Source organism: Lolium perenne, chromosome 3 (genome assembly GCF_019359855.2).
Source record: "Lolium perenne isolate Kyuss_39 chromosome 3, Kyuss_2.0, whole genome shotgun sequence".
NCBI lineage: Eukaryota > Viridiplantae > Streptophyta > Magnoliopsida > Poales > Poaceae > Lolium > Lolium perenne.
Genome location: NC_067246.2, coordinates 96,018,643 through 96,031,705, shown reverse-complemented (window position 1 = coordinate 96,031,705; position 13,063 = coordinate 96,018,643). Strand labels below are relative to the sequence as shown.

General features: G+C 47.6%; 1 protein-coding gene across 1 annotated transcript; it reads left to right on the top strand.

Annotated features, from left to right (window-relative positions):
- Positions 1-8,281: 8,281 nt before the first annotated feature.
- LOC127341853 (probable inactive receptor kinase At4g23740) lies at positions 8,282-12,120 on the top strand. The gene is made up of 2 exons (XM_051367796.2): positions 8,282-9,802; positions 11,284-12,120. The coding sequence occupies exons 1-2, from the start codon at positions 8,578-8,580 to the stop codon at positions 11,934-11,936; spliced, it is 1,878 nt and encodes a 625-aa protein (XP_051223756.1). The 5' UTR covers positions 8,282-8,577; the 3' UTR covers positions 11,937-12,120.
- The last annotated feature ends 943 nt before the right edge of the window (positions 12,121-13,063 follow it).

Below are 13,063 nucleotides of genomic sequence, written 5' to 3'. Positions count from 1 at the left end.
GCGAATCGTGGATCGCGTTCTTCCGGCGCAGGTATGAACGCGAAATCCGGTCGTACGACGGCCCTCCTCCTCCTCCTCCGGCAAGGAATAACGCCGCCGGCCGCCGCCGATGGTGGAGCGCGCCTGAACGCACCCTCGAAAATGTGCTCACGCACATCGAGGCTGGGAACTCCCTCGTCCTGGGGATGCCGCCGCCGGTGGCGCCTACCGTGTCGCGCCGACACGGTAGTTCGTGGATGCCGAGGAGGATGGTGTCATCCTCCTCCTCGTCTGGCTCGCGGTCGGCGTCCAGGTCCGGCGGGTCGACGGCGCCCACCGTCAAGCAGGAGTGGGCGACCGTCAAGAAGGAAGCGGCGTCGCCACCGCCGACCAGAGGGCGCAGCAGCGGCGCCCTCGTCATCCGCGACCAGCCTTCCGCTCCGCAGAGCGGCCGGAAGAAGACGAAGAAAGAGGCCGCCGCAAGCCAGCTCGCCGAGGAGGAGGCGAAGCGCGCGGAGGACGCCGCGATGGCGGAGGCGATCGCCAGGTCGCTCAAGGACATGGAGGAGGAGAAGCGCGCGGACGACGCCGCACCGGATCGGTCGAGCGTGGATCGAGGAGCGAGGAGGCGGAGCAGCAGCGGCGACTGCTGGATCTGGCCGCCGCGCGTCAACTCGCCATTCGCGCCGCCGCACCATCCGCCGCTAGGAACGCCGCGCCCAGGGAGGTGGTGAAGCTCGAGGAGAGCAGCGACGACGACATGTACCTTCCGTCGCCGCCACGCACCGGCGACGCTGGCCAGGGCACGAGCCGCTGGTACGAGGCTCCGCCGCCCCAGGACAACGCCGGCTCGAGCGACGACGACGGCGGCGACTACACGTCCTTCTACCGCTATTTCGGCATGTAGTAGGCCGCTATTTAGTTTAAGTTTAGTTTGCCAATCGCCGAATTCAAATATATGTACGAATTCGGCCTATTTATGTACGAACTCGCCTCTATATGTTAAATATCATTAAATTTCGCTTATATTTGAACGAACTCGCCAATTTTGTCTGAATTCGCCGAAGTCCGTTACATCCATCGTGGGCTCGCGACTAGGAAGATGGGCCTCTCCAGGCCAAATTTTCCTCCAATCCGAACGACAATATCGCCGGATTTGGGCGTGGGAAGCCCAAACGGCTGGAGATCTCTAACGCCCACATAATCATGCGTTCCTAATTGCTTCTCCTACAAAACTAGTGGTAGATTATCAACTCCCGATCAACAATGATGCCGCCCATCATCATGTTAAAGTCAGGACGTGTACGTACATGCGCAGCTTGCGCTTGCGACCGTCCCTCTTTATTTTGAAGCCGATCGAAAAGCAGGTAGGAATGGGCTAACCAAACTTTTTGTTTGATTCCGCGCGTTGACATGATTGCTCTCTGACGACGCTAATGCAGGGATAGAAGCAGTAGCTCTTCTGGTAGCTTGGGACGTTCAAACTCGCGACTGGCCGATCTGACAAAAAGGAAAAGCGAAAGTGGAAGCCAAGCAATCATCGCCGCTCCCGTCTTTTTCAGGTTCAGAATCCATGGGAACCAGCTCGGTCGCTTTTCCCGCCGTCCCGATCCGAAGATAAACCACACAGGTTATGTATGCTGCCTCCGTTTCTTGACGTGGATGTGCGATTTAGCACCGTCTAATGCTGCTGTAAACGTTGTCAGTCGTACTTGGCAGCAGAATTTCCCACTTGTTTAGCTAGGGCCAATGCAGAGCTTTACTGCTTTTGACTTCTAAAAAGACATGTTAGGGGCAGTAGTTGAGCATGTGATGTGAAGAATGTCACGTTCACGTGGTTAACTGAATATATTAATTCTGCTTTGGTTTGAACAATATAGTTTCTTAGTGTGATCGGATCACCTAAGTACAAAACTAACATGTTCGTTCTTGGCATCTTCCAATGCTTTCATATAACCTATAGAAAAATCCCATTTAAAAAACCTACTCCTATAAAAAAGAATGCAACTACCTTACCCGCTGCCCGGAATCCTCTCCACTGTGCGAACAAACCCGACGAATTTTTTCTCTTTGCGGAGATGATTCACAGAACTAAGAGTTCGCAAAATTGTTAGCTATATGGATCTATAGTCTTCACACATGTCACGTGAAATACAGTTTTACAAATCATTGTTTCCCTCGCAGAAACACAATTTTTTTTTTGAAAACAATTAAAATATATTGACTAATTTTGGGGAGAATCAGCCACTCGCTTCGTCATCATATCCACCCCTGCAACCCTCTAGTGCTCTATCACTCTATCATATGGACTTCATCAGTGACTCTACTCCATCAGCCTACCACTCCTCACCTCCTCCCCCACCCTCCTATCTTGAGGTTGCCATCCCCTGCCCTAGACTATGGTCTGCAGTGGTTGCACCACTGATGCGTGGTTGAGCTCGATTTTGTGTCACCAAGCTCCGAGAGACGCTGTGACTGTGATGAATGAGTAGGGGTAGTCGGATCCGGCTTTGATGGGGCTCGTGGTGAGCCAGATGCATCGCTAGCGAGGTAGATGACCAGTAGAAAGGTTAGTGATTTATCAATTTTTTGATGTTGCATATATTATTTTGACATGTTGTAACCTTGTGTATGTTTTGTTGTAAGCACATGAGTGGTATGTTGCGACGTCTCTATTTGTTTGTCGTAGCTCTTGCAACTCATGCTTCAATTGATATCATTGCAAATGTTCTTTTATATTGCATACCAACAATCATTAGTGGAGCCTGATTTACGAGACTAGGTGAACAAAGTCTAAAATTAGTATGGAATTTTCTTATTAGGCTATCTATGATTGAGTTTTTGTAGTCCTAGGAGAAATTAGGACAGGTAATGGGTGTGCCGTTTACGTCTCTACACCCACGCCCCGTTGTGGCTCCGTCCCAGACAACGGAGATTTTTCTCAAGGATTTGATGCACTAGTGAAGATTTTATCGCATATACATAAATATTTGTTGTAGGTGTATGTTTGAAATGCTACTATATTTTTTTGCATGCTTTTAACATACCGTCCAAATTAAACATTTGCATGAAATGGTTACGCTGCTGGATGCCCAAGGATCTTGACTTTAGCCAGAAAATACGAGATATGCCGGCTTTTGGGGCCATTGATTTCCGCCATTTTTAGTTGGCTCGGATCTAGCGCGGGCCATACAAAATACTTCATCTTTTCCAATAAATAAGTCTTATAAATTTAGTAAAAAATGACATCTTACAAGTTTTATCAATTTCATAGACAAATATACGAACACTTATGATGCCAAATCAATATTATTAGATTCACTGTAATTTTTTTTATAATCTACTTATTTTATAGGTGTTTATACTATCCTCTTTACGTTTTGTCAAACTTAGAATAAATTTATAGGGTGTGACTAGTTCTCCGAGAACTAAGCTAGTTCTCAGTTAGGTGATTTCATCAGATTTCAATTGCGACACACGTTGCAACTGATAAGCAGCGCACGCATCATGAGGCAATCCAGAGCTCCGAACTAGTTGCAACTCATAATTAGCATGAATCACGAGGCAATCCAACATGTTAGATTTTTTTTCTCTCGGTTGCCATCCTTTTTACAATTAGCATGAATCTCAGTTGCACCTCATTTTAGCGTGAATCAAGATGCAACCTATGAGGGGGATAATAATAATTTGGACGCGGCTAGGTGGCATCCGGTGCTGGGTTGTCAATCCCAGCATCCGGATGCTGGTTTGTCCGACCCAACATCCGGATGCTGGTTTGTTTGGCCCAGCACTCAATCAAGAAAAGGTACGTACTGAACACCCCAAACATGTCAGTGAAAGTAACATACAACCTTGCATGGCCGACCTAACCCAACGCATCAAAAGCATAACCACCACGGAACCCTCTCTCTCTCTCTCGTCCTCTCCTCTCCCCTAGATACTTGTGAAAAGACAAACTGATCCGGCTCTTCTTCCTCCCTCCGTATCTGCAAGAATCTCCATGGAGCACCTGCAGCAGTTAAACTCAGATGTCCGACAAATCTAGTCCTTCTTCCTCCTCCAAATCTCCATGGATCCAAGCACATGACTGAAGCTTGCAACTTCCCCAGATCAACAAGAACAAAGTTTTCCTCTAAAAAAGAACACAAAAGAACCAATTATCGTAGATGACGAGACATAAAAAATAAATCTCGAGCTAAAATGTTGACTAGCCAAATTATGGCAGATTAAGTAAGTAAACTTAGCCGTGTTCAGAAGCCAACTTGATTAAATTTAAAAACCAACTATCCTAGAAGATGAGACACAGATAGTTGGTTTGATTCGGTAACCTAACATAAATGGAAAATGTAATGAAACTTAGTCGCGTTCAAAAGCCAACTTAACCTCACATTTGCAATGAAAAAGGGAGAGATTTCAATTCATTGTGAGAAAACTACTATGTTCATGTTAGTATGCAACTTAACCAGATTCAATAACCAAACTTAGCCTAGTTCAGAGACCAACTTAATTAAATTAAGTAACCAACTAACCTAGAAGACGAGACACAAAAAACAAACATAGTTTAATTTTTTTTAGAACAAGTTAAAAATTTAGATTCAGTAACCAAACTTAGCCATGTTTCATGAGACAACTTACTAGGGTACAGTAACCAACTAACCTATTTGATGAAAACACAAATGAAATCTAATTTAAATTTGTCAAGGAGCCAAACTTAGTTAGGTTCAGTGACCAGCTTTAATACCATTTGTTCAGAAGTCAACTTAGTTACATTCGACTAACCAACTAAACTAGAAGATGAACACACAAATAAACCTAAAAGTATAGGTTGAGAAGCCAACTTAGTTAGATTCTGTAAACAATTTAACTGATGACCCAACTTATTTTGATTCGGTAACCAACTAAGCTACCGATACAACTTAAAAAGGTACCCGTACAACTTAAGATGGTTGTAAGTGAGTAGGGTTCGAGATGGTAATACCAACTTTAGCAACCATTATCATGCAATTTAGGCTTGTTAATTGATCAACTTGGTTAAAAGATGCGTAAGGAACTTATTTTTTATAGTAAATCCAAGTTGGGACTGATACTAGAGAGAGCAATTTAAGCATGTTAAAACCAACTTAATTCATTTGGGTAGCCAACTTAGCCATGTTAACAATACAATTTAACTAATTAACCAAAGTATCCAACTTAATGCATGTTGCGCCAAAAAAGAAAGTACCTACACTACAAAACTCAACTTAAACATGATGGTGAAAACCAACTTAATTCATACCCAACTTAGGGATATTGACCAATACAACTTAACTAACCCGAGTAGCCAACTAGTGCATGTTGCTTAAAAAAAACAAAGTAGACCATAAACACAACTTAAGAATGTTGGTAGAACCAACTTAATTTTCATTTCGGTATCCAACTTAGGCATATTGTAAAATACAACTTGTGCATGTTGCTTCAAAAAAAAAAAACTGAAAGATAACCAAATAGACTATAAAACACAACTAAAGCATGCTGGTAGAAGTTAATTCATTTCAGTCGCCAAGTTAGGCATATTGACAATACAACTTAATTAACCCAAAGTAGCCAAATTGTGCATGTTGCTCCAAAACAGAAAACCAACTAGACTATAAAACACAACTTAAGCTTAGGCATGTTGACAATACAACATAATTAACTCAAAGTAGCCAACTTGTACATCTTGCTCCAAAAAAAAGGAAACCAACTAGACAATAAAACACAACTTAAGCATGTTAGTAGAATCAACTTAATTCATTTCGGTAGACAATTTAGGAATGTTGAGAATACAAATTAATTAACTCATAGTAACCAACTTGTGCATGTTGCTCCAAAAAATAAAAATAAAATAACATAGACTATACAAAGATAACTTGGGTACTTCTTTGGGTTTATGCTTACAGCGAAGCAAGCTTATGGATTACTGTGGGGATAAGCTGCGTTGCAGATTAGCTCCTAAAAACTATTATTTCCCACCTTTTGGACTTATAGGGCTTGGGCTAATGAGATAGGTAATGTCTATATTGCCCCTGAATTTTTTATGTCATGTAGATAAGTGAAGATCGGACAGCTGGGACTTAACGAATCAAATATCACAACAACTAACACAAGCTTGAACACATAGCAGACAAAGTGTTTCCATTCATAGTTGTAACTTACTGTGGTGCATACTACATGTCATATTACAAATTTGTCGCGAGAACATCGAGGATAATAATGATACGACATCAGGTTTGAATAGTGAGTTGTCTCCAAATAATATAAATCAGAAATACAGATAGTTCAGTACTACATGCTGCAGCTGAATGACACACTACTAGATTGATGAATGAATTTCAATGTAAATGCCAGATATCACCAGTCATTTTGCATCATTCACTGCAAAATGAACTATCAATGGAAACAAGATGCAAAGTGCAATCACTCGAACAGTTTCATCTAGGTAGCTAGCAAATAAATTCCACCTGAAACTAGATGTACTAGTAGTTGCCTTTTGGTTTTAGTGAAGATGTAGTACTAGCAATCTACATGGCTCATACATGAGCAACCACTGTTGCAGCTCGATCCATCCATGCAGAGCACGACGCAAAGCGTGCTCTGGACGAGGCCGATTACCACATGTTTCCATATTGTAAAATTGAGAAGCCTACTTACTTAGATTCAAAAAAAGAATCTCTCCATCATTGAAGCCAACTTAATAAGATTCAGGCAATAACTTAACCAATGTTGGAAAGCCAACTTTAAAAAATGTTGATAAAAAACAAACCTATCTATACTGTATGATGGAACCTTAAAAATAACATGAGTAGAGAGCTTAAAATAAAAACAACACAGATATTTTCATGGCATTACAAAAAGAGGAACAGAACACCCATAGAAAACTCACATATAATGCCCTGCAAAAAGCTATCCAAATTGCCAATTTACAAACCAATGCTACTAATCGCATTAGCTAATTTAAATTGGTAGTAAGCACTTGAAAATCTGACCCAAATATGCACCACTCAACTAATTCAGTAAAGAGAAAATTGGCACAGCGAGATGACATCGTACACACCATGGGCGCCATGAACATTTACACGAGATTTACTTCCCTATGGTTTGAACCTGCGGCATGCACACACAAAACTGAACGGGACATAGTCACGGCCAGATAAATCCCCACGGAATTACTCCGAATATGGGCGTGAATTGCATGTCAACACACCGAATTGAGAGAGATAGAGATTCGCATTGGGGGATACCTCTATCTTCGCAGATCTTCGTCCAACACGTCCAGGTACCACCACGCGCGCTCGGATCCCCTGGGCTGCGGCGAGGAGCGGCGCCCGCGGATCGATGGCGAGATGGAGGCGCGAGGCGGACGCAGCGTGCCAGCTGCGGCACACGGGCTCAGCAGCGCTTAAGGTTGCCTTAGACGAGGAGACCAAAAACCACGGACAGGGGGGGTTCCTCAGGTGATCCAGCGGTGGAGCTCATGCGCGGGGTAAGGCGGGGCGGCCGTGATGCTAGCGGCACGGCGCTGGGAGCGGGTACAGGCGCACGCGTCTACCGTCGTGCGGTGCGGGTGGCGATGCTGGCCTGAGCTTCACCGGCAGCAGTCGGGCCAGCGGCGGCGCTCACGCACGAGGCGGAGCGAGTCCGACGTGAGGCGAGCGGCACAGCGCTAGGGCGTTGGCAAGCGCGTCGAGCGGCGTGCGGGAGGGCGTGGTGGTGTTGGCCGGAGCTTGGCCGGCAGCGACGCACATCGGGCGTGCCGGAGAGGACGGAGGAGGCGGTCGAGGCCGTGCGGTTGGGGAGCAGATAATGCTAGGCTGGATCCAGGTGTCATGCTGTCGGAACGGAACCATAGGGTCGCGCGGATCAACTCGATCGGACGGCCACCAAACGGATGCCCGATGAGCCAACCAGCATCCGAGTGTTTTTTAGCATTTGGGTAATAATTTTTAGAACAAATTGTAAAAACCAGGACTCAATTTGGAAAGAGGTAGGCAATCCAAACAACATGGTTGCGCCAAGTAGACTAATGAGGGTGAGGAAATCTCATGATAACCGGTGAAGATTGAAACTAGTACTAGAAAAATTGAAACATGGATGATTTCACCCAGCGGCTAGGGTTTCCTCCCGTGAATGTAGGAAGTGAGCAGAGAGAGATCGTTTTCCCTGCCCTGACGCCGATCTGGTGCCACGACTCCGGGAGCACCCAGTCCCCATGTCGTGTCCAGCGCACACAATCGCGCGGCGCGCGGCGACCGCCTGACCGACACCACCCAACCCAACCCAACCACGGCGCGCCGGAGAGAGACTGCCTCGCCGCTCCGTCCATCCCTAGCCCATCACCACCACTCTCGTTCCCCGGCACATGCAGCTCCCACAAATCCAGCAACCAATCCACCATCTCCACACCCCCCTATTCCCTGCGTAGCTCCTCCTCGCCCTCGCACAACACACACGCTTCCCCAGACCCAAGCAAGCGCAGCAGCAGCCAGAGCCAGCCACCCTTCGCTTCCACTCCGCGCCTCCCATTACTCAGATCCAAGCACCTCTGCTGCATACCCAAATCCAGCTTGAGCCACCACCACCATGCCGCCGCGGCTGCTCCGCCTAGCGGCGCTCCTCCTCCTCTGCGCCACGCTCGCCGCACCCGAACCAGACGCCGACAGGGCGGCACTCCTCGACTTCCTCTCAGGCGTAAACGGCGGCCGCGCGCGCATCAACTGGGCCACCACCCTGCCCGTCTGCGCCAACTGGACCGGCATCACCTGCAGCCCCGACGGCACCCACGTCACCGAGCTCCGTCTCCCCGGTCTCGGCCTCACAGGCCCATTCCCACGCCGCACGCTCGGCCGCCTCGCGGCGCTGCAGGTGCTCAGCCTGCGCGCCAACACCCTCACGGGCGCCTTCCCGGACGAGCTCCTGGCCCTCGACCGCCTCACGGGGCTCCACCTCCAGCTCAACGCCTTCTCCGGCGCCCTGCCCCCCGACCTCGCCCGGCTGCGCGCGCTGCAGGTGCTCGACCTCTCCTTCAACGCCTTCACCGGCGCCCTCCCCGCGCAGCTCTCCGCCGACCTCCTCGCGCTCAACCTCTCCAACAACTCCCTCTCCGGCCCCGTCCCGGACCTCGCCCTCCCCGCGCTCCAGTTCCTCAACCTCTCCAACAACCACCTCGCCGGCCACATCCCCCGCTCCCTCCTCCGCTTCCCCGACTCATCCTTCGCCGGAAACACCCTAACCCGCTCCACTCCCCTCCCCCCACTCCCCCCACCGTCATCACCCACCCCGACCGCGCCATCCACCAAACACCATCGTCTAACCGAGGCGGCCATCCTCGCCACCGTCGTCGGCGGCTGCGTCCTGGCCTTCGCCGTCACCGCCGTGCTCCTCATAGCCTTCTGCAACCGCCGTCCCACCACCTACGAGGACAAGGCCGCCGACAAAAAAGGCCGGGAATCCCCCGAGTCCAAGGCGGTGACGGGCAAAGCCAACGACGGCAACCGGCTCGTCTTCTTCGAGGGCCCGTCCCTGGCCTTCGACCTCGAGGACCTGCTCCACGCCTCCGCCGAGGTGCTCGGCAAGGGCGCCTTCGGCACGGCCTACCGCGCGCTGCTCGAGGACGCCACCACCGTCGTCGTCAAGCGCCTCAAGGAGGTCAGCGCCGGCCGCCGCGACTTCGAGCAGCAGATGGAGCTCATCGGCCGGATCCGCCACGGCAATGTGGCCGAGCTGAGGGCATACTACTACTCCAAGGACGAGAAGCTGCTCGTCTACGACTACTACGCCAGGGGAAGCGTATCCAACATGCTACATGGTATGCTTCTCGCTCTTGATGTCGTTTTCGTCACAGGTTTTAATAGTGCTAAATGGGGCTAATGAAGTTGCAATTTTTGGTACTACTAGTTTGATGAATGTTCATGTCTGTTAGAACTGTGTAAACGGTGGTGATAATGACTGAGTGGTCCCGTTGGGGACGTCCCATAAAATTGGGATGGTACTGAGAATATAGCTTGGTCCCTCCTGCCCAAGGGTGAACCGACACTCAAGAAATGTCTTCTGTAGGATTGATTTAGGAAGCTGTCGCAGCAGTTAAGATAGAAGGTGTTTTATGGCGGTGATGTTCTAATTTTACATGGAGATCTGAGGTTGCTTTTTGTTTGGGGAAGGGTTAGGGTTATACTATTAGTAGCAGCTTGTGCTCACAAAAGTTCTGTTAGCTTTGTCAAATTGCATGACAGGGTGGACAACTTTTAATAACAGCGTAATGGTAGTAGAATTAGTGAAGTATAGAAAGCCTAACGGCTGCACTGTAGGTCCTTATTCTTGGTGCTGTTAGTGGTTACTGTCAAACAAGTATTGTTTGCACTTCCAAAAAAATTCTCTCTAGATGGTTGGGCTTACTGTACTTGCTTCACCAATGTTATATTTTCTTGTTCTACTGAGTTTTATATTGTGGGCCTAAATTGAGTTTTCTTGCATTCCTAGATCTAGCCGCCAAGGTATGCCTTAAGTTTCTGTATCATGCTTAGCTGCATTGACTTGCAATATTTGCATGTGTATTCAATCAAGCTCACATGGCATGCTTGGTGCGTGGTGAATTAGTCAGGCCAATATTGTAGCACGAGGACCTGTTTCCTTAGACATCCAATCATGTTATGTTTATCATGGCAGCTTGTCATCAAAGCACTTAATTACCAAACTCCTAGAATTCAGATTTCACATTGCATACTTAACATGTTAGTAATGTCATCTGAGGATTTTTGCAAGAAATGAAACTAAAGATATGGAATTATGGACATGCACAAGAAAAGGGTAAACTGGGATAATGTCTGTAAGATAACGGAAACAAATAGCGGTGGACCTTTGTCGCCATCTTGGAAGCTAATGTTGTCTAAGTAGTTTATTAGTGAAACTTTTGAAATTGTTAGCGTTGGTGGTCACTGTTAGAACCCATCCCCTATTTTGCTATCAGATTCAGGACCAGAGGAGGACTGCTGCGATATATCAATATCATGATGGAGACAAGAACTAATACTATTATACTAGATACTTTCAGTATAGAAACAGTTGGGTTTTGGTTAGTTAGGTTTGCTAGCCTCATTTGCTGCAAGCATTTCTGATGTATGAATATACTATGCTATCCTGAAACAAGCATTAATTGTGGTGTGAGCTTGCCACAGTAATGCAGATAATTTGAAATGACATAACTTCACAAGATCAGCCACTTGAATTTATTGAAATCCAAAATTGAACATGACATGCATCTCATAATTCTGCCATTTTGTTTCCATGCAGGGAAGAGAGGTCTGGACAGAACACCATTGGATTGGGAAACTAGAGTAAGGATAGCCCTGGGTGCAGCTAGAGGGATCGCACACATTCACACCGAGAACAATGGGAAATTTGTTCATGGCAACATCAAGGCCTCAAATGTCTTCCTCAACGGCCAGCAATATGGCTGCATCTCTGACCTTGGCTTGGCATCACTGATGAACCCGATAACAGCAAGGTCCCGTTCTCTGGGATACTGCGCACCTGAGATCACCGACACAAGGAAATCGACACAATGTTCTGATGTCTACAGCTTCGGTGTCTTCATACTCGAGCTCCTCACAGGCAAGTCGCCCGTTCAGATAACCGGCGGGGGCAATGAGGTTGTGCACCTTGTCAGGTGGGTGCAGTCCGTTGTCCGGGAGGAGTGGACCGCCGAAGTGTTTGACGGCGAGCTGATGAGGTACCCTAACATCGAGGAGGAGATGGTGGAGATGCTTCAGATCGCAATGGCATGCGTCTCAAGGACCCCAGAACGGCGACCGAAGATGCTGGACATGGTGAGGATGCTTGAAGAGGTTGGCAGGAATGATGTTGGAACTCGGCCTTCGACAGAGGCCTCGACTCCGGTGGGGGAAGCTTGGAACAAGGCAGAAAGCTCATCTGCAGCCCTCTGAGCTCGCTATCTTTTCTTTTTCGTCTTTGCAAGTGTAGGAGCACGGATAGGTCTGTGTTTTGACGGCACTGTATGATTCTTTTGTCTTATGATTACATGTTACGAAATTGTAACACCTTGCCATGTGGAACTGGAAATTATGCAGGCTCACGGCTGCTATCTAAGCATCGAGAACTGCTGTCTAATCTCTAAACATTATTCTTTTTGGCTAGAAAGTAATTTTGGTCTGTTCATACACATGGCTGAAAAAAAATATTAGTATGGTCCTGGTCTCGCAAAAGCAAAAGGAACTAACGAAGTATGAGTAGTCAATTTTATGCACGATGATAACTTGATAAGAATGAAATTGGTACAACCAAACTTGTTTCTTGTGAAAACACAACCGAGCTCTTGGATATGAATATATGATACACTCGGCAGAGTTACGCCTTACGGTATCCCGTCGCCTGGCACAGCGACGGTTTCTCACCTTGATGATCCATGGGCTTTCTGCGTGGCCTCACTGACAACGGCGACTTGCACATGGTGTGATGGGTCTGAATTTAGCATTGCCAAAGGGCTGGGCCACCCTAAAAATAGAAGAAAATTGTGGAAATTCGCTTTTAACCTCATATGCTCAAATAAACAACGAGAAGAAAAAAACTGAATTCTACTGCCACACGACTAGGGCAAATGGAGTGACATACCCCTTTTCGGGGAAAAAGGGCAAATGGCCAGAACATACCAAATGGTTATGGCCGCTGGGAGACCAGAAGTGTTTGCTTTTGTCCGAACGGTTAAACTTAGGGTAAAATCCTAGCCAAGAGGCTCGACACAAATTGATCAGCTCGTCCGCGCCGATGTATTCATGACCTAAATTTAGGGAGCGAATGCGTCGACGGGAACATCAAGCGAGTCCATCTGCATTCTCCTTTACTCGATCCCGGGCCTGCCCGCTAGGGACAACAAACCACCTCGCCCATTCGCGTCTCTCCCATCCCCTTTGCAGCCCTAGAGCTTTGCCTCCACCGGCCCTACTGCTCGCCATTGCCGGTACATTTTTTTGGTGCCAGCATTGAGTGCCCTTGCAGACCTCGACGTAGCACCTTCCCTGCTTATCTCGGTCAAAACTGGAAGCTGGTCACGACG